General features: G+C 42.9%; 1 protein-coding gene across 3 annotated transcripts in view; it reads right to left on the bottom strand.

The window, feature by feature from the left end:
* Positions 1-27,010, bottom strand: part of MIB2 (MIB E3 ubiquitin protein ligase 2) — an 88,127-nt gene that overhangs the window by 7,112 nt on the left and 54,005 nt on the right. For all 3 annotated transcript variants that reach the window (XM_067472957.1, XM_067472958.1, XM_067472959.1), the window contains 9 exons: positions 23,198-23,340; positions 20,033-20,140; positions 16,248-16,352; positions 14,646-14,808; positions 14,279-14,412; positions 8,724-8,872; positions 5,007-5,163; positions 4,717-4,871; positions 1,831-1,957 (listed from right to left, as the gene is read on the bottom strand). In XM_067472957.1, coding sequence (XP_067329058.1) covers positions 1,831-1,957; positions 4,717-4,871; positions 5,007-5,163; positions 8,724-8,872; positions 14,279-14,412; positions 14,646-14,808; positions 16,248-16,352; positions 20,033-20,140; positions 23,198-23,340 — 1,241 coding nt within the window. The remainder of the gene's footprint in view (positions 1-1,830; positions 1,958-4,716; positions 4,872-5,006; positions 5,164-8,723; positions 8,873-14,278; positions 14,413-14,645; positions 14,809-16,247; positions 16,353-20,032; positions 20,141-23,197; positions 23,341-27,010) is intronic.

Raw genomic sequence — 27,010 nt, forward strand, 5'->3', positions numbered from 1 at the left:
GGCCACTTAATCAAGCAAACAGTCAACCAATACCCAATCCAGTGAGGTTACGGGGGCCACTCCATCTAACAACAGTCAATCCAGTTCATCACAGAAGGCCACTTCACTAGTAACAGCCAATCCAGTGGCATCACAGAGGGCTACTCCACCTAGCAATACCCAATCCAGTGATATCATTGGGGCCACTCCACCTAACAACAGTCAATCCAGTTCATCACAGAGGGACACTTCACCTATATTTATTTATTTATTTATTTATTTATTTCTGCATTTGTTGACCGCCGTTCTCAGCCCTAGGGCGACTCACGGCGGTGTACAACATATAAAAGCAGTTTACAATAGACAATATCACAGCAAAATCAACATCACTATCAATAATACAATTACACTAAATTATTTGCGACGTCGCATCGTTGAATCACAATCCAAATCTCGTTATCCATGTTCCGTTCCAATCGTCATTGCCAGTTATTGCAGCACTACTCAAACGCCTTCTCAAACAACCACGTCTTTAGTCTCTTGTGGAAAGACATAAGGGAGGGCGCCTGTCTGATGTCAACAGGGAGGGTGTTCCACAGCCGGGGGGCCACCACCGAGAAGGCCCTCTCCCTCGTCCCCGCCAGACGTGCCTGTGAGGCAGGCGGGATTGAGAGAAGGGCCTCCCCAGACGATCTCAAGGTCCTCGTGGGCTCATAGGCCGAGATGCGGTCAGAAAGGTATTTTGGGCCGGGACCGTTTAGGGATTTGTAGGCCAACACCAGCACCTTGAATTGGGCCCGGAAGCAGATCGGCAGCCAGTGGAGCTGGAACAACAAGGGCGTTGTGTGCTCCCTGCGTCCCGCTCCCGTTAGTAACATGGCTGCCGCGCGCTGGACTAGCTGGAGCTTCCGGGCCGTCTTCAAGGGCAGCCCCACGTAGAGAGCGTTGCAGTAGTCAAGGCGGAATGTGACCAGAGCGTGTACTACCGTGGCCAAGTCAGACTTCCCGAGATACGGGTGCAGCTGGCGCACAAGCCTGAGCTGTGCAAATGCTCCCCTGATCACCGCCGAAACCTGGGGATCCAGGCTCAACGATGAATCCAGGATCACACCCAAGCTGCGAACCTGCGCCTTCAAGGGGAGTGCGACCACTTCCAGCACAGGCCAATCCAGTGGCCTAGCAACAGCCAATCCAGTGGCATCACAGAGGGCCACTTAATCAAGCAAACAGCCAACCAATACTCATTCCAGTGAGGTCACGGAGGCCACTCTACCTAACAACAGCCAATCCAGTGACATCACAGAGGGCCACTTCTCCTAGCAACAGTCAATCCATCACAGAAGGCCACTTAACTAGCAACAGCAAATCCAGTGACATCAGAGAGGGCCACATCACTAAGAACAGCCAATCCAGTGGCATCACAGAGGGCCACTTCACCTAGAAACAGCCATAACAGAGGGCCATTTCACCTAGCAACAGTCAATCCAGTGACATCACAGGGAGCCACTCCACCTAGCAATACCCAATCCAGTGATGTCATGGGGGTCACTCCACCTAACAACAGCAAATCACAGAGGGCCAATTATACTATCAACAGTCTTTGTGATACAAACCAATAAGCATACATACATACTTCTTGCATATCAATCCATATATATATATAAACTGGATTGCAATCATCTATAAATATGTATAAGCACATCCGTGGGAGAATCCTTCCATGCTCTTCGTAGATGAACCACCGAAAAAGGTGGAAAGTGTTTTGGTTTTGACGACAATGGCCTTGAACCCCGAACCCTAGGCTTCCGGACAAAGAGAAGAAGGAACAGATCCTCAGGTGTGTTTATTTACCTCTTTGAGGAGGACCTCGGCCACCTCTTTGTGGTTGTTCAGGGCCGCCAGGTGGAGCGCGGTGAACCCGTCGTCCTTCTTGGTGTCAACCAACTGCCGGGCTCGGGACAGGATCTTCTTCACGGCTCTGGGAGAGCAAAGAGAAGGGAGACATGAGATATGAATGCTCTCCAAAGGCGAGCGATGATGAGATCCAGGACGACAGCCCATAAAAATTAGGGAGATACTCATTTCCAAGGCTTGGAGGGACTAGACCTCTCAACCTTTGGCCCCCCGGGTGTTTTGGTTTCATTTCCCAACATCTCTGACCACCAGGATGGGTCATTCGGGGTTCCTCTAAGAGGGAAAGGACCAAAGTTTGAGAGCCATCAATGTAAAAACGGAGCAAGAAGGAAAGATGCTTCCGCAGAAAAATTTAAAATTAACTAGGGCCAAAGCTAGTGTCCTCCTGAGGAGAGTGAGCAGGCCGAAGCCAAAGTTAGTGTCGTCCTGAGGTGTGTGAGGTAAGCCTCTGTGTGAGAAAAGCCTCGTGTGAGAAAGCTCCAGTTTGAAGGCTGCTGTGTGTAAAGCTACTGAAGCCTGTTAGGGTTAGTGGGATGAAAGCTAGTGTTGTCCTGAGGAGTGTGAGGTAAACCTCTGTGTGAGAAAGCTCCAGTTTGAAGGCTGCTGTGTGTAAAGCTACTGAAGCCTGTTAGGGTTAGTGGGCTGAAAGCTAGTGTTGTCCTGATGAGTGTGAGGTAAACCTCTGTGTGAGAAAGCTCCAGTTTGAAGGCTGCTGTGTGTAAAGCTACTGAAGCTTGTTAGGGTTAGTGGGATGAAAGCTAGTGTTGTCCTGAGGAGTGTGAGGTAAACCTCTGTGTGAGAAAGCTCCAGTTTGAAGGCTGCTGTGTGTAAAGCTACTGAAGCCTGTTAGGGTTAGTGGGATGAAAGCTAGTGTTGTCCTGATGAGTGTGAGGTAAACCTCTGTGTGAGAAAGCTCCAGTTTGAAGGCTGCTGTGTGTAAAGCTACTGAAGCCTGTTAGGGTTAGTGGGATGAAAGCTAGTGTTGTCCTGAGGAGTGTGAGGTAAACCTCTGTGTGGGAAAGCTCCAGTTTGAAGGCTGCTGTGTGTAAAGCTACTGAAGCCTGTTAGGGTTAGTGGGCTGAAAGCTAGCGTTGTCCTGAGGAGTGTGAGGTAAACCTCTGTGTGAGAAAAGCCTTGTATGAGAAAGCTCCAGTTTGAAGGCTACTGTGTGCAAAGCTACTAAAGCCTGTTAGGGTTAGTGGGCTGAAAGCTATGTTGTCCTGAGGAGTGTGAGGTAAACCTCTGTGTGAGAAAGCTCCAGTTTGAAGGCTGCTGTGTGTAAAGCTACTGAAGCCTGTTAGGGTTAGTGGGCTGAAAGCTAGTGTTGTCCTGAGGAGGGTGAGGTAAACCTCTGTGTGAGAAAAGCCTTGTGTGAGAAAGCTCCAGTTTGAAGGCTGCTGTGTGTAAAGCTACTGAAGCCTGTTAGGGTTAGTGGGCTGAAAGCTAGTCTTGTACTGAGGAGTGTGAGGTAAACCTCTGTGTGAGAAAGCTCCACTGTGAAGGCTGCTGTGTGTAAAGCTACTGAAGCCTGTTAGGGTTAGTGGGCTGAAAGCTAGTGTTGTCCTGAGAAGTGTGAGGTAAACCTCTGTGTGAGAAAAGCCTTGTGTGAGAAAGCTCCAGTTTGAAGGCTGCTGTGTGTAAAGCTACTGAAACGTGTTAGGGTTAGTGGGCTGAAAGCTAGTCTTGTCCTGAGGAGTGTGAGGTAAACCTCTGTGTGAGAGAAGCCTCGGGTGAGAAAGCTCCAGTTTGAAGGCTGAGGTGTGTAAAGCTACTGAAGCCTGTTAGGGTTAGTGGGCTGAAAGCTAGTGTTGTCCTGAGGAGTGTGAGGTAAACCTCTGTGTGAGAGAAGCCTTGTGTGAGAAAGCTCCAGTGTGAAGGCTGCTGTGTGTAAAGCTACTGAAGCCTGTTAGGGTTAGTGGACTGAAAGCTAGTCTTGTCCTGGGGAGTGCGAGGTAAACCTCTGTGTGAGAAAAGCCTTGTGTGAGAAAGCTCCAGTTTGAAGGCTGCTGTGTGTAAAGCTACTGAAGCCTGTTAGGGTTAGTGGGCTGAAAGCTAGTGTTGTCCTGAGGAGTGTGAGGTAAACCTCTGTGTGAGAGAAGCCTTGTGTGAGAAAGCTCCAGTGTGAAGGCTGCTGTGTGTAAAGCTACTGAAGCCTGTTAGGGTTAGTGGACTGAAAGCTAGTGTTGTCCTGAGGAGTGTGAGGTAAACCTCTGTGTGAGAGAAGCCTCGGGTGAGAAAGCTCCAGTTTGAAGGCTGCTGTGTGTAAAGCTACTGAAGCCTGTTAGGGTTAGTGGGCTGAAAGCTAGTGTTGTCCTGAGGAGTGTGAGGTAAACCTCTGTGTGAGAGAAGCCTTGTGTGAGAAAGCTCCAGTGTGAAGGCTGCTGTGTGTAAAGCTACTGAAGCCTGTTAGGGTTAGTGGACTGAAAGCTAGTCTTGTCCTGGGGAGTGCGAGGTAAACCTCTGTGTGAGAAAAGCCTTGTGTGAGAAAGCTCCAGTTTGAAGGCTGCTGTGTGTAAAGTTACTGAAGCCTGTTAGGGTTAGTGGGCTGAAAGCTAGTGTTGTCCTGGGGAGTGTGAGGTAAACCTCTGTGTGAGAGAAGCCTCGTGTGAGAAAGCTCCAGTGTGAAGGCTACGGTGTGCAAAGCTACTATGTATTTATTTATTTGTGTTATGGAAACCCTTCTTGTTGTAAGGCCTGTTAAAGGTAGTGGGCCAAAGTTTGTGTCATCCTGAGGGGAGAAAAGACCATGCTGGTAGCAAAGGCAGCTGAAATGAATCTTTCCCCCTCTTCGTAATAATAATAATAATAATGCTCTGTATTTACAGCTTGTTCCCCTTCAGGGCCGCATGGTGCAGCAGGTTGAACCCCTGCCGGTTCTGGATGGTGAAATCAATGCTGGGGACTTCGGTGAGGGCTTCGATGATGCATTTGAAGTCGGCCGTGATGGCGTAATGGAGAGGGGTGTCTCCATAGGAATCCTGCAGGAGGGGAGGAAGGCTAAATATTACATAATCCAAAGTTCAGAGCGTTTGAAGACATGCATTACGAGATATCTCTTGGGAGAAGGCATGGTGGAGTTGGGTGGGGGGTAAATGCCATTTTGGAGGACCCACCGGCAGGTTAACGTTGCACTGGTTTTCGCACAAGGCTTGCACCACCTCAGTGAAGCCTTTGTTGACCGCGATGTAGAGGGCCGTGCACTTGCCGTTGTTTAGGAGATCGGCGTTGGCGCCTTTGCTGACCAGCACGCGGGCGATCTCCGCTTGGTTTCTGTGCAGGAAGACATTGGGAAAAGAAAGATGAGAAACTCTGTCGTGTCTGTTACGTAGAAGCCGTTATCTTCTTAAAGGAAAGGAAATGTATAGTAATAATAAAAATAATTTATAATAATAATAATAATAATAATAGTAATTATTATTACTATTATTAATAATAATATAATATAATAATATAATAATAGTTATTATTATTATTATTATTATTATTATTTGGTGCCATGCCAAAAGATAATTATTATTATTATAAATAATAATAATTACTACTATTATTATATTATTATATTATATTATTATAAATAATTATTATTATTATGATACATTCCCTTTTCTTTAAGGAGATTACGGCTTCTATAATAATAATATAATATAATAATATAATAATAATAGAAATAGTAATAATAATAATAATCATTTGGTGCCGTACCAAAAGATAATTACTATTATAAAAATTATTGTTATTACCACTATTATTATATTATATTATTATAAATAATAATTATTATTACTATACATTTCCTTTCCTTTAAGAAGATTACGGCTTCTATAATAATAATAATATATAATAATATAATAATAGTAATAATAATAATTATTATTATTTGGTGCCGTGCCAAAAGATAATTATTATTATAAAACATTATTATTATTACTATTACTATTATTATTATATTATATTATTATAAATAATTATTATTAATACTATACATTTCCTTTCCTTTAAGAAGATTATAGCTTCTATAATAATAATATATAATAATAATATAATAGTAGTAATAATTATTATAATTATTATTTGGTGCCGTGCCAAAAGATAATATTTATTATAAAAAATAATTATTATTATTACTATTATTATATTATTATATTATATTATTGTAAATAATAATTATTATTACTATACATTTCCTTTCCTTTAAGAAGATTACGGCTTCTATAATAATAATATAATATAATAATAGTAATAATTATTATTATTAATATTATTTGGTGCCGTGCCAAAAGATAATTATTATTATAAAATTATTATTGTTATTATTATTACTACTATTATTATATTATATTATAAATTATTATTATTATTATTAATATACATTTCCTTTCCTTTAAGATGATGACGGCTTCTACAATAATAATATAATATAATATAATATAATATAATATAATAATAGTAATAATAATAATTATTATTATTATTATTTGGTGCCATGCCAAAAGATCTCAGCTGGCATTTGGAAACAATAAACATCGACAAAATCACAATCTGTCAATTGCAAAAGACTTTGATCTGCACGCACCATTCGAAATACATCACACCGTCCTAGACGCTTGGAAAGGGTTCGACTTGGGATTTTGTGATACGAAATCCAGCATATAGATCTCGTTTGCTGTGACATACTGTGCTTTTGTGTCAATAAAATAACAACAACAACAATAATAATACATCACACCGTCCTAGACGCTTGGGAAGGGTTCGACTTGTGATTTTGTGATACGAAATCCAGCAGAGAGATCCCGTTTGCTGTGACATACTGTGCTTTTGTGTCAGTAAAATAACAACAACAACAATAATAATACATCGCAGAATCCTAGACGCTTAGGAAGTGTTCAACTTGTGATTTTGTGATACGAAATCCAGCATAGAGATCTCATTTGCTGTGACATACTGTGCTTTTGTGTCAGAATAATAATAATAATAATAATAATAATAATAATAATAATAAACTTTATTTATACCCCGCCACCATCTCTCCCAATGGAGACTCGGGCCAGCTTACATGAGACCAAGCCCAAACAACAAATTACAATAAAATGAAAACCAAAGACACAAACAACAACACAGTAAAATACATAAAACATATGAATACAATAATGTAAAAATACAATATCCACAGTCACAACGAGTGGGCCACATGTACAAGATAAAATGCGAAAACAATTCAATACAGTACAACCCCTTTGGCAATAAAAATAATATATGCAAATAATATAATTGAAACTACATATGTATATATATGTGGCTAGGGTGTCCACTTACACCAGCACTTTTCAACCTGGGGGTCGGGACCCCGGGGGGGGGGGGTCATGCCAGGTTTCAGAGAGGTCACCATACACTATCAGAAAACATATATTCCTGATGGTCTTAGCAGGGGTCCTCAAACTATGGCCCGCGGGCCGGATACGGCCCTCCAAGGTCATTCACCCGGCCCTCGCTCTGGGTCAACCTAAGTCTGAAACGACTTGAAAGCACACAACAACAACAACAACAACAACGATCCTATCTCATCAGCCAAAAGCAGGTCCACACTTCCCATTGAAATACTAATAAGTTTATATTTGTTCAGTTTGATCTTCATTTTAATTATTGTATTATTTTTAAGTGTTTTTCACACTTATTTATTTGTCGTGTCAGAGCAACCAGTCCATTATATTACATTTCTAGCAGAACAAAGCAAACAGACAGAAAAATACACAACTTGTGAGTTTGGTAGTTGGTTAAATGTCCTTTGACCAGTATCTGGCCACTTGGAGTGCCTCCGGTGTTGCCGCAAGGAGGTCCTCCATGGTGCATCATGTGGCAGGGCTCAGGGTGCATTGCAGCAGGTGGTCTGTGGTTTGCTCTTCTCCACACTCGCATGCCAAGGATTCCACTTTGTGGCCCCATTTCTTGAGGTTGGCTCTGCATCTCATGGTGCCAGAGCGCAGTCTGTTCAGTGCCTTCCAAGTCGCCCAGTCTTCCATGAGCCCAGGGGGGAGTCTCTCATCTGGTATCACCCACGGATTGAGATGTTGGGTTTGAGCCTGCCACTTTTGGACTCTCGCTTGCTGAGGTGTTCCAGCGAGTGTCTCTGTAGATCTTAGAAAACTATTTCTAGATTTAAGTCGTTGGCGTGCTGGCTGATACCCAAACAGAGGTTGAGCTGGAGATGTCTCTGCCTTGGTCCTTTCACTATTGGCTGCTACTTCCCGGCGGATGTCAGGTGGTGCAATACCGGCTAAGCAGTGTAATTTCTCCAGTGGTGTAGGGCGCAGACACCCCGTGACAATGCGGCATGTCTCATTCAGAGCCACATCCACTGTTTTAGCGTAGTGAGATGTGTTCCACACTGGGCATGCATACTCAGCAAAAGAGTAGCACAGCGCAAGGGCAGATGTCTTCACTGTATCTGGTTGTGATCCCCAGGTTGTGCCAGTCAGCTTTCGTATGATGTTGTTTCTAGCGCCCACTTTTTGCTTGATGTTCAGGCAGTGCTTCTTGTAGGGCAGGGCACGGTCCAGAGTGACTCCCAGGTACTTGGGTGCACTGCAATGCTCCAGTGGTATTCCTTCCCAGGTGATCCTCAGAGCTCAGGATGCTTCTCTGTTCTTGAGATGAAAGGCACATGTGTTTTAGATGGGTTAGGGATCAGCTGGTTTTCCCTGTAGTAGGTGGTAAGAGCACTACAAATAAGATATGTGCTGTGTGCATAGGAATTCTTTCATTTTTTTCAACTTATAATGTTCATAATAATAGTAAGTAAAAAGGTTGGGCGCCACCTTTGAAGGGCCACCTACCCGAATGCTGCGTAATGAAGGGCTGCGTCCCCTTCTTCATCCCGTAGGTTGACGTTGGCGTGAGCCTGCAGGAGGATCTTCACCACTTCCACCTGGCCCAGGTACGAAGCCACCTGCAAGGCAGTCCTGCCCTGGTTTTTGGTATCCACCTGTTGTGAAATTTTGGCACAGTTGTCAAACATTGCTATCATCTGTGATACCATCACCACCATCATGCTATTTCGTGGACAGTATCATTTCCGAGATTTCCTAGATGGCTTCCCCATAATACAACTGTTAGGTCATTTCCCTCTTTGGGGAGTGGGCTTATTAACAAAAGACCCTCCTGATAAATGCACAGCAGAGTAACTTATCAGCAGCAGAGTGACCCAGCAAATCAAGTTATTTACACTTCCTTCTTTGCTTCCATGCTGGACTTCTTTCTTATGCAGATAAACAGCTTTGCTCTCACAGAGTCTCTTCTCACACCAAATTTACACACAGTAGCTATACACACAGCTTTACACATGAGGCCTTCAACCTGGGGCTTCTTTCACCAAAGCTTTTCACACCAGGCCTTCTCACAGACTACGGTCTACCTCACACAGAGGCTTCTCTCACAGACTAAGACCTACTTCAATGAAGCCTTCTCTCACTGACTAAGGCCTACCTCACACTGTAAGGCCTCCTCTCACAGACTAAGGCCTACCTCACACTGTGAGGCCTTCTCTCACAAACTAACACCTACTTCAATGAAGCCTTCTCTCACTGACTAAGGCCTACCTCACACTGTGAAGCCTTCTCTCACAGACTAAGGCCTACCTCAGTGAAGCCTTCTCTCACAGACTAAGGCCTACCTCACACTGCGAGGCCTTCTCTCACAGACTAAGACCTACTTCAACGAATCCTTCTCTCACTGACTAAGGCCTACCTCAGTGAGGCCTTCTCTCACAGACTAAGGCCTAGCTCACACTGTGAGGCCTTCTCTCACAGACTAAGACCTACCTCACACTGCAAGGCCTTCTCTCACACACTAAGGCCTACCTCACACTGTGAAGCCTTCTCTCACAGACTAAGGCCTACCTTATACTGCAAGATCTTCTCTCACAGACTAAGGCCTACCTCACACTGTGAGGCCTTCTCTCACAAACTAACACCTACTTCAATGAAGCCTTCTCTCACTGACCAAGGCCTACCTCACACTGTAAGGCCTTCTCTCACAGACTAAGGCTTACCTCACACTGTGAGGCCTTCTCTCACAGACTGAGACTTTCTCCCACTGAGGTTTACCTCGGACTGACAGCTACTAAGCTACAGGCACACCTGCTTATATAGAACTGCAGCTTTTGCTGAGTCATTGCATTTATTTAACCCTTTCAGTGCTTGACCCACATTTTTGTAATTAAAAATAGCTAATTAATTTTTAATATTTCTGGCATTTCCTGGGTTTTGTATAGGTTTTCCTTTATTCTAAAAATGCTGTGTTTTATGTGTTTGGCGCTGTGCTTTATGTATGTATTTTCATATATTTGTGTACTGTTTTTATCATTTGATTTATGCTTTTTCAATTTTTCAATTTTCATGTTTTTCTATGTTTTTGAATTATAATATTGCCGTTCTGTTCATTAATGCTGAGACCGTGCGTCATTCGCAATCCCCACAAATAAATACAATATGTGGTTTTTGGCTCTGAATATGTTTTCAATCAGTTCTAAGGATTTTAACTGTTTGTTAGTAGTACAGTTGGTTAAAATCTTGCCAACCAGACGGTTGGCAGTTCAAAGCCGTAGGTCAGGGTGAGCTCACGCCGTCAGCCCTAGCTTATATGCCATATATGTATTTGGTAATACATATAGAGCAAAATATAAATAAAGATTATTATTATTATTATAATTATATTGTTTTAAATACCATTAATGTTTAATTCTATGTTAATGTAAATTCTATGTAAAAGGTCTGGAGAACAAGCCCTATGAGGAGCGGCTAAAGGAGCTGAGCATGTTTAGCCTGAAGAAGAGAAGGCTGAGAGGGGATATGATAGTCATGTATAAATATGTGAGAGGAAGCCACAGGGAGGAGGGAGCAGATCAAGGGTCTGGAGAACAAGCCCTATGAGGAGTGGCTTAAGGAGCTGGGCATGTTTAGCCTGAAGAAGAGAAGGCTGAGAGGAGATATGATAGCCATGGATAAATATGTGAGAGGAAGCCACAGGGAGGAGGAGAGAGCAAGCTTGTTTTCTGCTTCCCTGGAGACTAGGACGCAATGGAGGAATGGCTTCAAACTACAAGAGAGGAGATTCCACCTGAACACGAGGAAGAACTTCCTGACTGTGAGAGCCGTTCAGCAGTGGAACTCTCTGCCCCAGAGTGTGGTGGAGGCTCCTTCTTTGGAAGCTTTTAAGCAGAGGCTGGATGGCCATCTGTCAGGGGTGATTTGAATGCAATATTCCTGCTTCTTGGCAGAACGGGGTTGGACTGGATGGCCCAGGAGGTCTCTCCCAACTCTTTGATTCTATCCTGACTGTGAGAGCCGTTCAGCAGTGGAACTCTCTGCCCTGGAGTGTGGTGGAGGCTCCTTCTTTGGAGGCTATTAAACAGAGGCTGGATGGCCATCTGTCAGGGGTGATTTGAATGCAATATTCTGCTTCTTTGCAGAATGGGGGTGGACTGGATGGCCCATGAGGTCTCTTCCAACTCTTTGATTCTAGGATTCTATGAATGTTTGCATATGTTTAGGTTTTAAATTCTATTGCATTGGTTTTCTTCCAAGGTGATTTGAGTCTTTTTTGTAGAGAGAGAAATCGGGATCTAAATAAACATGTTCATAATAATAGTAAGTAAAAAGACAACACTAAACGACAATATAAGATAACAACAATATGAAACAATATAAAGGTAGTACACAAAACCATTGACACGCAGGTCTTGCCTATTAAAATTCAATTGCATTAAAATACAATATAACATCTAAGATAAAATGATTGAGCAAAATACATTTTATTATTGTATTGCTTTTATGGTTAGTTGCTTTGGATTTCTTAGAGAGATTAAGCGGGAGCAGAAGAATTAATAATAATAATAATAATAATAATAATAACATAAATTATATTATAATAATTGCATTAGATACAATATAACATCAAAGATAAAATTGTTTTGCCTGGTAAACTATATTATTGTATTGCTCTTCTAGTTAGCAGCTTTGGGTCTCTTTTTAGAGTGATTAAGTGGGAGCAGAAGAAATAAAACAGCAATAATAATAATAATAATAATATAACAATTTTATAACAAACTAGCCGTCCCCCGCCACGCGTTGCTGTGGCCCAGTCTGTGTAATTGTGTTTTGTGTGTGTATATATATATATATGTGTATATATGTATATATGCGTGTGTATGGGTATATGAAATAACAACAACAGCAATAATAATAATAATAATAATAATAATAATAATAACAATTTTATAACAAACTAGCCGTCCCCTGCCATGCATTGCTGTGGTCCAGTCTGTGTAATTGTGTTTTGTGTGTGTATATATATGTGTATATATGTGTGTATATATATATGTGGTTTTGTGCATGCGTTGTAATGTAATTTTTGTTTTTTTGGCTTTTTAAGTCTCTTACGCTGTTTTTCAGGTTTTTTTTTTTTTTGAGTGATGGTCACTCGTTGGCCTGATACGTGTCTTGTGTCCAAATTTGGTGTCAATTCGCCCAGTGGTTTTTGAGTTATGTTAACCCCACAAACGAACATTACATTTTTATTTATATAGATAATATTACATTGTTATATTATAAATTATATAATATTATTTATATTATATATATAAATTACATAGTACTATATTATAATATTAACATATTATGATATAATATTTATAATAATATAAACAGTAAAATTACAATGATATTATAGTGTGTTTTATTGAGGTATGTTTTATTATAATGTTATGATTTTATTGTTGTTGACATTTTTATATTGTATATTGTATTTGTGTTTTTGGTGGCACTGAATTTTTGCAAACAGCCTCGAGTCACCGGAAGGCTGAGAGGGGCAGTATAAAAAATATACTAAATAAATAAATATATAAATTATTATTATTATATAATATATTAAATATTATAATATTATATATATATGTATGTATGTGTATACACACACACACACACACAGAGCTGGTGCTCCTTGCAGTCATGCTGGCCACATGACCTTGGAGGTGTCTACGGACAATGCCGGCTCTTCAACTTAGAGATGGAGATTAGCACCAACCCCCAGAGTCAGACACGACTGGACTTTATGTCAGGGGAAAACCTTTACCTTTAATAATAATAATAATAATAATATATAATATATTATTATTATTATTATTATTATTATTATTATATTTTTAAATAATCATAACATTAGTAATATATATCCTCCACGATCAAGTCGGTCATTTGTGAACACTCTCTCTGTTCTATTACACAACCACCTAATTGTAATATGTTCACAACCCTATTTATAAGAATAATGAAGATATATTACATCGGGAGCACTCCCCCGATCTACCAAATTTCTAACTCTACCAAAAAAGAGGTAAGATTAGTTTGGCATGGCTTGTTTTGGAGGAACCCATCCCGACTCTTAGAAAACAGAGTACTTTATTCCTCTCTAAGTCTGACTGCTTCACAATCTGTTTCTGAGAACATCGTCATTGAATGGCCAATGTCCTCTTTGCAATGAAAATTGAATATAATATAAATAAGTGGGAGTGATTAAGTGGGAGTAGAAAAAAACAGCAATAACATTAATAATATAACAATTTTATAACAAATAATATTATATTATTATATTATAAATTATATAATATTATTTACATTATATAATATATAATATATATAAATTATATATTATTATATTATAATAAATATTAATATATTATGATATATTTATAATAATATAAATAATAAAATTACAATGATATTATATTATTATATTATATTATTATTATATAATATATATTATAATATTATATATATATATATGTGGTAGTCGGTGCTCCTTGAAGTCATGCTGGCCACATGACCTTGGAGGTGTCTACGAACAACGCCAGCTCTTTGACTTAGAGATGGAGATGAGCACCAACCCCCAGAGTCGGACACGACTGAACTTAATGTCAGAGGAAAACCTTTACCTTTACCTTATTATAATAATATTATAATATTTTTTAATAATCATAACATTAGTAATATATATCCTCCACGATCAAGTCAGTCATTTGTGAACACTCTCTCTGTTCTATTACACAACCACCTAATTGTAATATGTTCACAACCCTATTTATAAGAATAATGAAGATATATTACATCGGGAGCACTTCCCCGATCTACCAAATTTCTAACTCTACCAAAAAAGAGGTAAGAGTAGTTTGGCATGGCTTGTTTTGGAGGAACCCATCCCGACTCTTAGAAAACAGAGTACTTTCTTCCTCTCTAAGTGTGTTTCACAATCTGTTTCTGAAAACAACGTCACTGAATGGCCAGTGTCCTCTTTGCAATGAAAATGGAATATAAATAACGTTGTTACAACAACTTGCCTTTTCGGGGTACTTCTGAACCAGATCGTGCACTTTGGAGGCGTTTCCATGGGCGGCCTCTATGACCAGCCGGCCCGGGTTGTCGGACTCCGTTTTCTGAGAGAGCAGTCTTCCCAACACAGAGAGCAACGTACCTGTTTGGGGCGGAAAACAAAGAAAACAAACTCAATTCCTTCAGCGTTATGACACAACATTTAGACCACAGGCTAGTTCAGACAGGCACAGTCTACCATGAAGCAGGTAGACCCCAATGAATCCCTGATTAGATGTTTGTCTGGCAGAAAGAGGTTGGACTAGATGGCCCTTGGGGTTCCCCTCCACCTCTAGGCATACAATACTGATCACAGCTGGCTTTTCTGCTCCTCACTTTTGGACTCCTTGGCATCTTCGGTCGTCATGAGGTTGGCGTCTTCCTCTCTCTGGTAGGCGGTCAGGCAGGCTGGGTTGAAGGTCCAGGACTGGCCAGCGAAGGACACCCGCAAGTCCCCGTCTCCAAAGACCTTGATCACCTTGCCAATATGCCCCAGGGTCTACGGTTGGAAAAGGTCATTAATGTCATACAGACGTCATGCATGACTCACGTTATCATCAAGGGCCACATCAGCCTTATGGTTGCCTTCAAAGTGTCAGTAAGGCCATGCATGGAGAATCCGTTGATACAAGGGGCCAAATATACTTTTTAATTTTAACCTATTGGTTGATGCTCTTTACCCCAGATACTACTGAACAACAACTCCCATAACTTCTTCAAGATTGGGGATAATGGGAGTGGCAAACCCAGCAGTGTTTCTCAACTTAGGGGTTGGGACCCCTGGGGGGTTGCAAAGGGGGTTGTCAGAGGGGTCACAAAAGACCATCAGAAAACACATATTTCTGATGGTCTTAGGCAGGGGCGGCTCACCCCTTATGTAAAGTAAGCCGTTGCAGTAGCGTTGACTTTGCCTAGGGGTGCTCTTGAGGCACTCTTGGGGGAAAATAGACCTTGACATATGCGAGTTGGAGTTACTGGGATGTATAGTTCACCTACACCGAACACGAAACAGGCAACAAGTCCAGACACTACCCAATGCACAAACGTTCACCAACACCTTGCCTTCTGCAAGGAACCCTCGTCCCAGACCACTTTTATCTACACATCATCATCTGAAGATGAACTGACCACCGCCCCATCATTATCCCTCGCAGCTGCTCTCAACTCTGCACATGAATTCCTACTTCCATCCCTCCATCTTCTCACACAGAACCAGAAAGAAAGAAGAAAGAGAGTAGGAGCATGGGAAAGAAGGGAGAAAGGAAGGAAGAAGAAAGGAGCGGAAGGGAAGGTGTAGGAACGAAGGAAAGGAAGGAAGAAAGCACAGAAGAAAAAGGAAGGGAGGAAAGAAAGCAAATGAAGAAGAGAAAGGGAGGGAAGGAAGGAAAGAAAGAAAGAAAGAAAGAAAGAAAGAAAGAAAGAAAAGGAAGTATGGAACTACAGAGCGAAGGAAGGAAGGAAAGAGAAAGAGAGGGAAGAAAGGAGACAAAAAGGAAGGAAAAGAAAAAGGGAGGAGGAAGGAAAGAGGTACAGAAGGAAGGAGGAGAGAAGGAAAGAAAAAAGGGAAGGGAGGAAAGACGCAGCAAAGGAAAAAGAGAAAGAAGGAGAGAAAGACGCAGGGAAGGAAAGAAATAAGGAGAAGGAAGGATGAAAGCAAACAGCTAAGGAGAGGAGTAAACAGGTAGAGAAGGAAGAAAGGAAAGAAGAAAACGGAATGAAGGAAGGAGTGAAAGAAGCAGAGAAAGAAGGAGAGAAGGCTGGCCACAGCAACGCGTGGCGGGTAAAGCTAGTATCAGATAATTACATTATGATTCATAACAGTAGCAAAACGACAGTTATGAAGCAGCAATGAAAATAATGTTATGGTTGGGGGTCACCAACTAGCATGACCATGGAAGAACACACCAAAAAACCTCACAATATTTTACCATCGCTTACCGGAGCCATCTCATCCGTCCATTCTCCATGACCAGCCTGCAGCTGTTTGATGGTTTCAATATCGTCGATCACTCGGACAACGTCATCGACCCAAAATGCGTTGAGCTATAAGAAAAAGAAAACCAGAAGTCTGATCGACAAGGGTTGAATGAGAAGTAATGCCTCCATCTTCGTTACTTGGGTTTGGATGGGAATATTTAAATAAATCAAATGCAGAAATAATCCTTAGAATGTGCTCTTTAACTACCACTATTCACTTTCCCAAATAATCACCAGACAATTGGATACATTTCTGCCAACAACGAACAAATTTTCTGAAGCCGTCAAGGAAGAAGTCGACACTCTGTTTCTGCAACTAGCATCTCATAGTTCTCTCTTCCTGGGTACCCATCGTGCACAGATCTTCCGATAGCCAAGCAAAGCAATAATGTGACCCACACATAATCACTAGACAATTGGATACATTTCTGCCAACGATGAGCAAGTTTTCTGAAGCCTAGCGTCTCATAGTTCTCTTGTCCTAGGTACCCATCATGCACAGATCTTCCGATAGCCAAGCAAAGCAATAATGTGACCCAACATAATCACCAGACAACTGGATACATTTCTGCCAACAATGAACAAGTTTTCTGAAGCCGTCACAGAAGAAGTCAACACTCTGTTTCTGCAACTAGCGTCTCATAGTTCTCTCATCCTGGGTACCCATCGTGCACAGATCGTCCGATAGCCAAGCAAAGCAATAATGTGACCCAACATAATCACCAGACAATTGGATACATTTCTGCCAATGATGAACAGTTTTCTGAAGCTGTCACGGAAGAAGTCGACACTCTGTTCCCACAACTAGCATCTCAGTTCTCTCCTCCTGAGTACCCATCATGCACAGATCTTCCGACAGCCAAGCAAAGCCATAATGTGACCCACACATTCTTGTGAAATGCCGATTATGCTTGGAATTCCTCTCTGAGTGATACGACGATCGTCCTGAATCAATCTGTCAAACTTTTGCTTTTGAAACGCGGTGGTTGCTGTCACAGGACATCCAACTGTTTGTCTGTCTTGCAATTCAGATAAACAAGTTTTCTGAAGCCATCTCAGAAGAAGTCGACACTCTATTTCCACAGCTAGCATCTCACAGTTCTCTCATCCTGGGTACCCATCGTGCACAGATCTTCTGACAGCCAAGCAAAGCCATAATGTGACCCACACGTTCTTGTGAAATGCCGATTATGCTTGGAATTCCTCTCTGAGTGATACGACGATCGTCCTGAATCAATCTGTCAAACTTTTGCTTTTGAAACGCGGTGGTTGCTGTCACAGGACATCCAACTGTTTGTCTGTCTTGCAATTCAGATAAACAAGTTTTCTGAAGCCATCTCAGAAGAAGTCGACACTCTATTTCCACAACTAGCATCTCGCAGTTCTCTCATCCTGGGTACCCATCGTGCACAGATCTTCTGACGGCCAAGCAAAGCAATAATGTGACCCACATGTTCTTGTAAAATGCCAATTATGCTTGGAATTCCTCTCTGAGTGATACGACGATCGTCCCGAATCAATCTGTCAAACTTTTGCTTTTGAAACGCGGTGGTTGCTGTCACAGGACGTCCAACTGCTCGTCTGTCTTGCAATTGAGATAAACAAGTTTTCTAAAGCCATTTCAGAAGACGTCAACACTCTGTTTCCGCAACCAGCTTCTCACAGTTCTCTCAATGTCTTCATCAGAAGCATTATGATGTCCCCACAGATCTTTCATTAACGGGAACAGATGGAAGTCAGATGGTGCTAAATCAATTCTAATTTCCCTGTAATAGGCAGTAAGAGCACCTAAAGCTTTGGAGAGCTTCTGTTCAACTATTTCAAAGCTCCCTCCTTGAGTGGTGATGGCTCGATCGTCAGCATAGATGAAACTCTCTGTTCCTTCTGGCAGTGGCTAGTCATTTGTGTACATGTTGAACACTGAAGTTACAACCTGGTTTCCCCTGTAGTAATATTTATTTATTTATTTATTTGGGGTTCTTGTACCCCGCCCTTCTCACCCCGAAGGGGACCCAGGGCGGCTTACAGCTGCAAGGCGCACTTAGACGCCTGCTACACAAACAGTCATCACAAAAAATATAACAGTACAAATTCCCACAATTCAACATTATCCAATAAAATCAGTAAAATGATAAAATCAGTAAAAACAATACAAACCTGGATCTTCCTCCTACCCATCAATGTACAATTAACTCAAAGATCTGTTTTGGTTCCATTTCGACAATCCTGCCGATCTTACACATCTGATTGTCTTATTTGGTTGTCATTGTCTAATTGCCTGGTTGCCCAAAGGCCTGGTTCCACAGCCATGTCTTCACCCTCCTCCTGAAGGAGAGGAGGGTTGGTGCTGTTCTGATTTCCCCCGGGAGTGAATTCCACAGGTGGGGGGCCACCACTGAGAAGGCTCTGCTTCTCGTCCCCAGCAGCCTCACTTGTGAGAGTGGTGGGGTCGAGAGCAGGGCCTCCCCAGATGATCTCAAACTCCGAGGTGGGACGTAGAGGGAGATACGTTCGGACAGATACACTGGACCAGAACCGTATAGGGTTTTGTAGGTTAAGACCAGCACCTTGAATTGTGCTCGGAATTGAACCGGCAGCCAGTGGAGCTGGCACAACAGGGGGGTGGTATGCTCCCTGTATGTCGCTCCGGTGAGCAATCTGGCTGCCGCACGCTGGACTAGTTGGAGTTTCCGAACAGTCTTCAAGGGCAACCCCACGTAGAGCGCGTTGAAGTAGTCTATCCGGGATGTAACAAGAGCGTGGACCACCGTGGCCAGATCAGACTTCCCAAGGTACGGGCGCAACTGGCGCAACTAGTAAGCAGTAAGAGCACCTAAAGCTTCAGAGAGCTTCTGTTCAACCATTTCAAAGCTCTCTGCTTGACCAGTGATGGCACAATCGTCAGCATAGATGAAACTCTCTGTCCCTTCTGGCAGTGGCTAGTCATTTGTGTCAATATTAAACATTGATGGAGCAAGCACTCTCTTGAGTCGGGCCGTTCTTCTGTTTCCGCCATCTGCTTCTCTGGCCCTGGAACTCAACAAAAAAGCTCCTGTTTTGTAGCAGATTTCCTGAGAAGTGGATGAGGTCATCGACTTCTCAATTCTGGCTTTGATGGCATTATTATTATTATTATTACTACTATTATTATTATTACTATTACTATTATTATTATTTTAAGCCCTACACCACTGGAGAAATTACATTGTTTAGCCGATATCACGTCACCTGACATCCGCCAGGAAGTAGCAGCCAATAATGAAAATCTCCACCTCATCCCCTGTTTGGATATCAACCAGAATGCCAACATCTTAAATCAAGAAATAGCTTCCTAAGCTCTACAGAGATACTCGCAGGAACACCTCAGCAAGCGAGAGTCCAAAAGTGGCAGGCTAAAACTCAGAACCTCAATCAGTGGCTGATACTGAATGAGAAACTTCCTCCTGGGCACACAGAAGGCTGGGCGACTTGGAAGACGCTGAACATGAGATGCAGAGCCAACCTTGCCACGAAGTGGAGTCCACGACATGCGAGTGTGGAGAAGAGCAAACCACAGTCCACCTACTACAATGCAGCCTGAGCCCTGCCACATGCACAAAGGAGGACCTTGGATATATCTTGTAACTGTAGTCAAGAGCTCAGTCCCAACACCAAACATCCTATGTAGTTTTACAACCAATAAAATTATACAAAGGATTCCTGCAAATTCCTGAGATCCATCACTAGGTGGTTATCATGGCACTCACCTTGGTCAGCGCCCCGGGATGAAACGTCCATCGCGTATCGCTGTTGAACTGGACCCGCACGTCTCCTCGATCCGTGATCCGGTGCACGGTCCCGGTCTGGCCGATGAACTTTGGGGAGTCAAGGCCAGGAGACGGAATGAAACTCAAAATCCAAAGCAAGTGCCCTTTCAAATATCACAGTCACAAGACGTTGCTCCTTCCCACAGATTCATCGCCATGTTTAAGAAGTAACTTGTCATCGTTGTGAGTTTTCCAGGCTGTCTGGCCATGTTCCAGAAGCATTCTCTCCTGACATTTTGCCTGCGTCTATGGCAGGCATCCTCAGAGGCAGGCATCCTTAGAGGCAGAGATCCTCAGACCTCACATCCTCTGAGGATGCCTGCTATAGATGCAGGCAAAATGTCAGGAAAGAATGCTTCTGGAACATGGCCAGACAGCCCGGAAAACGCACAACAAACCAGTGATTCCGGCCATGAAAGCCTTCAACAATAGATTAACTTGTCATCACTTGCTCTATGGCTTCGAGGCTATATATTTCATGTGCCACAGTCCCAGTTATTATTATTATTATTATTATTATTATTATTATTATTATTGTTCACTACCTCTGAGGATGCTTGCCATAGATGCAGGCGAAACGTCAGGAGAAATGCCTCTAGAACATGACTCTATAGCCCGAAAAAACCCACAAGAACCTATTATTATTGTTATTATTTACTAGCTGTCCCCTGCCACGCGTTGCTGTGGCCCACATGGGGGTTCTGTGTGGGAGTTTTGGCCCAATTGTTTCGTTGGTGGGGTTCAGAATGCTCTGTGATTGTAGGTGAACTATAAATCCCAGCAACTACAACTCCCAAATGTCAAGATTCTATTTTCCCCAAACTCCACCAGTGTTCACATTTGGGCATCTTGAGTATTTGTGCAGATTTTGGTCCAGATACATCATGGTTTGAGTCCACAGTGATCTCTGGACGTAGGTGAACTACAACTCCAAAACCAAAGGACACTGCCCACCAAACCCTTCCAGTGTTTTCTGTTGGTCATGGGAGAACTGTGTGCCAAGTTTGGTTCAGTTCCATCGTTGGTGGAGTTCAGAATGCTCTGTGATTGTAGGTGAACTATAAATCCCAGCAACTACAACTCCCAAATGTCAAGATTCTATTTTCCCCGAACTCCACCAGTGTTCACATTTGGGCATCTTGAGTATTCGTGCAGAGTTTGGTCCAGATCCATCATGGTTTGTGTCCGCAGTGATCTCTGGATGTAGGTGAACTACAACTCCCAAACTCAAGGACACTGCCCACCAAACCCTTCCAGTATTTTCTGTTGGTCATGGGAGAACTGTGTGCCAAGTATGGTTCAATTCCATTGTTGGTGGGGTTCAGAATGCTCTTTGGTTGTAGGTGAACTATAAATCCCAGCAACTACAACTCCCAAATGACAAAATCAAAACATTTTGAGTGAAGGAAATACATTGGGTTGTTAGGTCTATGCTGTCCAAATTTGGTGTCAATTGGCCCACTGGTTTTTGAGTTCTGTTAATACCACAAACGAACATTACATTTTTATTGATATAGATTGTTGTTGTTGATGTTGTTGCTGTTGTGACCCAATGTCAATGTCAAAACTTATCAACATAATATACATACAATATACATAAAATAGAATCTTGGCATTTGGGAGTGGTAGTTGCTGGGATTTATAGTTCACCTACCATCACAGAGCATTCTGAACCCCACCAATGATGGAATTGAACCAAACTTGGCACACAGTTCTCCCATGACCAACAGAAAATACTGGAAGGGTTTGGTGGGCAGTGTCCTTTGGTTTTGGAGTTATAGTTCACCTACATCCAGAGATCACTGCGGACTCAAACCATGATGGATCTGGACCAAACTCTACACAAATACTCAAGATGCCCAAATGTGAACACTGGTGGAGTTTGGGGAAAATAAAATCTTGACATTTGGGAGTTGTAGTTGCTGGGATTTATAGTTCACCTACAATCACAGAGCATTCTGAACCCCGCCAATGATGGAATTGAACCAAACTTGGCCCACAGTTCTCCCATGACCAACAGAAAATACTGTGTTTGGTGGGCACTGATGTTGAGTATTGGGAGTTGTAGTTCACCTACATCCAGAGATCACTGCGGACTCAAACCATGATGGATCTGGACCAAACTCTACACAAATACTCAAGATGCCCAAATGTGAACACTGGTGGAGTTTGGGGAAAATAAAATCTTGACATTTGGGAGTTGTAGTTGCTGGGATTTATAGTTCACCTACAATCACAGAGCATTCTGAACCCCGCCAATGACGGAATTGAACCAAACTTGGCACACAGAACTCCCATGACCAACAGAAAATACTGGAAGGGTTTGGTGGGCACTGTCCTTTGGTTTTGGAGTTGTAGTTCACCTACATCCAGAGATCACTGCGGACTCAAACCATGATGGATCTGGACCAAACTCTGCACGAATACTCAATATGCCCAAATATGAACACTGGTGGAATTTGGGGGAAATAAAATCTTGACATTTGGGAGTTGTAGTTGCTGGGATTTATAGTTCACCTACCATCACAGAGCATTCTGAACCCCACCAATGATGGAATTGAATCAAACTTGGCACACAGTTCTCCCATGACTAACAGAAAATACTGGAAGGGTTTGGTGGGCAGTGTCCTTTGGTTTTGGAGTTGTAGTTCACCTACATCCAGAGATCACTGCGGACTCAAACAATGATGGCTCTGGACCAAACTCTACACGAATACTCAATATGCCCAAATGTGAACACTGGTGGAGTTTGGGGGAAATAAAATCTTGACATTTGGGAGTTGTAGTTGCTGGGATTTATAGTTCACCTACAATCACAGAGCATTCTGAACCCCGCCAATGATGGAATTGAACCAAACTTGGCACACAGTTCTCCCATGACCAACAGAAAATACTGGATATAAATAAGATGGTAATGGGATCATGAAAACAAATTTGAAGCCCAAAAGAAACTTTTCTGGTTCCTACGTAAGAGATTTGATTCGGATTTATTCACCGTTCTTCCGAAAAGATATAAGCAAAAAACCACGAAGCTGATCTTGTGAGTCTCGCCGTTTCTCAGAACGCCTCCATTAAACTGGACCAAAGCGTGGACGTGTCTCCTACCTCGGCCATTTTGGGATTCCATCCCCCGTGTCCTTCCTGCATCTCTCGCAAAATGTCGATGTCGAGGAGGCACTTCACTTTGTCTCCGTGCTGAAACGGGTGTCTCTCCGTGCTCTCCTTTTTCTGCAACTCGGCCGGTTTGCCTACGAAGTGGGCAGAAGAAGGACAGGCAGCGTCAAACTCAAGGCCCGCGGGCCAAATCTAGCCCTTCGTGTCATCTAATGTGGCCCTCCAGATGCCGGACGCCAACTCTTGCGCTTCTCATCATTAGACCTGATGGGAGTTTATTTATTTATTTATTTACTTACTTATTTACTTTGCTTCTATACCGCTGTTCTCAGCCCGAGGGCGACTCACAGCGGTGTACAATGTGAAGATCCCTTACCTTGCCAGCCGGGGTGGCAGGGCCTAGGAGAGGCAGGCTAGCTAATTTCAGCTTAGAAGGCCTGGCAGAGGTCAGCAGAAGCCATCTTAGTTTAGGGAAAGACTCCAGTTCAGAGAGGGGGAGTGGCCTAGGCCTAAGCCAGCCTTAGAGTAGCTAGGATTGGTTTGTAAAAGGGGGGCGGAGTTAGACTGTTGGAGGGAAAGAAAGAAGCTGTTTTTAGTGAGTCAGTCTGCTGATGTTAGAGTTAGAGCAGGGTTACAGAAGCTGTTTAGGAGTTTCGTGATTAGAATAGGCAGTTTGCCTGAAGTTGGCCAGCCAAGTGAGCTGTGGCAAACTAGTTACAGCTATTTAGGGAAGAAATAGCTGGGTTTTAGATTTGTAACTAAGAAAGAACCATTCTCTTGCAACCGCTACGCTTTTAAGAAACAACACATTTTTATCTGTAACAGCCAAGCCTCTTCAACTGCATTCAATTCATCCTGTATTATATTAAATAAACTTTCCTTGTTATTTTTGAAACTTAAAAGCTTGAGTCAAGTCTACATTTAAGAATTTAGTCCTTTTCCTTTCTAAACCAACCTCACCTGTTTTCCTTCAAATAAACCTTTTAAAAGACACAGTATTTGGTGGTCTAAGAAGCATTTTTACCTTTTCCAACCAGCTAGAGGGTTCCTGTTCATTTAGGATATGGTGGCAGCGAAAGTTTAAATAGAGAGACATCTCCTCAAGAGTTCTATAGGTACCAGTGGAGTCTGTATTTAGTAAAAGAGGGACAGTGGTGGGATCTGTTTGACCCCCTTGTCCAGGCAGCCTTAAAGCGTAGTTATTATATTTGGTAGTAGATGGTGGGATTGATCGTATTGGCCATCTGCGAAGCTATATATAGGTTATTATAATTTGGTGGCAGCGATGCGGGATTGATCAATAACCACAAGATAGGTTATTATATACAACATAGAAAGAACAAGGTTCAAAATTCAAGACACAATCTAAAATATCAATCTAGCAATAACCAAAAACATCGTCATCAAAAACATCAACAATATCAATACTACAAAAAGCCATTCGCGTCGTCTCATCGTTTGAACCACAATCCAGGATCATTTTCCGTTGTTCCATTCCTGTCGTCATTACCAATTTTTGCACTTCTTGTTCGAACGCCTTCTTGAACAGCCAAGTCTTTAATTTCCTGCGGAATATCATCAGGGAAGGAGGCAGTCTGATGTCCACGGGAAGGGTGTTCCACAGCCGAGGAGCCACCACCGAGAAGGCCCTGTCTCTTGTCCCCGCCAGGCGTGCCTGTGAGGCAGGCGGGATCGAGAGCAGGGCCTCCCCGGATGATCTTAAAGTCCTGGTGGGCTCATAGGCCGAGATGCGGTCAGATAGGTATCTTGGGCCGGAACCATTTAGGGCTTTATAGGCCAACGCCAGCACCTTGAATTGAGCCCGGTAGCAAATCGGCAGCCAATGGAGCTGGTACTTATCTATCCGAACGTATCTCAACCTATCAGCCCACCAGGACCCTAAGATCTTCTGGGGAGTCCCTGCTCTCTATCCCGCCGGCTTCACAAGTGCGGCTGGCGGGGACGAGAGACAGGGCCTTTTCTGTGGTGGCTCCTCGGCTTTGGAACACCCTCCCCATAGAGGTAAGATCAGCCCCCTCGCTGATGGTGTTTCGGAAAAGATTGAAGACATGGATGTTTAAACAAGCATTCGGTTAATCCGTTGCAACGAATTATGATGACTAAAGGACTGGTAATCATGGACGATGAATTTGGATTGCGACTCCAGTTACGAGGTGCATTGGATGGTTATTGGTGGCCCAATAATTTGTATTGTATATGTGTTTTATGCTTTTAAACTGAATACTGTTGTTTTTTAAGTGTTGTAAACCGCAATGAGTCGCCGATTTAGGCTGAGATATTAGCGGTATACAAGCGCATTAATAAATAAATAAATAAATAAATAAATAAATACAGCAAGGGGGTTGTGTGCTCCCTGCATCCCGCTCCTGTTAGTATCATGGCTGCCGCACGTTGGACCAATTGAAGCTTCCGGGCCATCTTCAAGGGCAACCCCATGTAGAGAGCGTTGCAGTAGTCAAGATGGGATGTAACCAGAGCTAGAAGTCAGACTTCCCAAGGTACGGGCGCAGCTGGCGCACGAGTTTTAACTGTGCGAATGCTCCCCTGGTCACCGCTGAAACCTGGGGTTCCAGGCTCAGCGATGAGTCCAGGATCACTCCCAAGCTGCGAACCTGCGTCTTCAAGGGGAGTGCGACCCCGTCCAACACAGGCTGTAACCCTCTGCCCTGTTCGGCCTTGTGACTGACCAGGAGGACCTCTGTCTTGTCTGGATTCAATTTCAATTTGTTCGCAATTTGTTGGGAGACAAGATGGATTCAATGGTTCTTTGAGGCAACCACAAGGTTGACATGGCCCTAAGATAGGAGTTAAGCACCACCACCTTCATCGATGTCTGTGTCAACGAGGGTATGGCTTGCTCTAACTGAGCTGACATGCCCTCCTTGAGCTGCGTGGACTTTGGCTACATAGGGAAGGACTCCAGAGAAAGAAGGAATGGTTGTTTCTCTGCCTCAACGCAGCCTGAATGACCCTTTGGACAAGGAGAAGCCAAATGCGCCTCGGACATTTACGACGAGAACTACAGAATCACAGAATCATAGGACTGGAAGAGACTCAAGGGCCATCCAGTTCCACCTCCATAGATAGAAAGATAGATAGATGGATGGATGGAAGGATAGATAGATAGATAGATAGATAGATAGATAAATAGATAAGACAGACAGACAGATAGGTGACAGTTGAATAATAGTATCCTAGAGTTAGAAGAGACCTCAAGGACCATCCAGTCCAACCCCAATAGTCAAATCATAGAATCCTAGAGTTGGGAGAGACCACAAGGGTCATCCAGTCCAACCCCCTTAGATAGACAGACAGATAGATAGATAGATAGGCAGGTAGACAGATAGATCATACATTCCAAGAGTTGGAAGTGACCTCAAGGGCCATCCAGTCCAACTCCATAGATAGATAGATAGATAGATAGATAGATAGATAGATCATACAATCCAAGAGTTGGGAGAGACCTCAAGGGCCATCCAGTCCAACCCTAATAGATAGATAGATTGTTGAATAATAGAATCCTAGAGTTAGAAGAGACCTCAAGGGCCATTTAGTCCATACACCTTAGGTAGACCGATAGATTGATCATAGAATCCTAGAGTTGGAAGAGACCTCAAGGGCCATCCAGTCCAATCCTGATAGATAGTTGAACCATAGCAACCTAAAGTTGATAGCGACCACAAAGGCCATCCAGCCCAACCTCCTTACATAGATAGGTCATAGAATCCTAGAGTTGGAAGAGACCTCAACGGCCATCCAGTCCAACCCCCTTAGATAGGCAGA

The sequence above is a fragment of the Anolis sagrei genome, chromosome 13, assembly GCF_037176765.1.
Source record: "Anolis sagrei isolate rAnoSag1 chromosome 13, rAnoSag1.mat, whole genome shotgun sequence".
Classification (NCBI taxonomy): Eukaryota; Metazoa; Chordata; class Lepidosauria; order Squamata; family Dactyloidae; genus Anolis; species Anolis sagrei.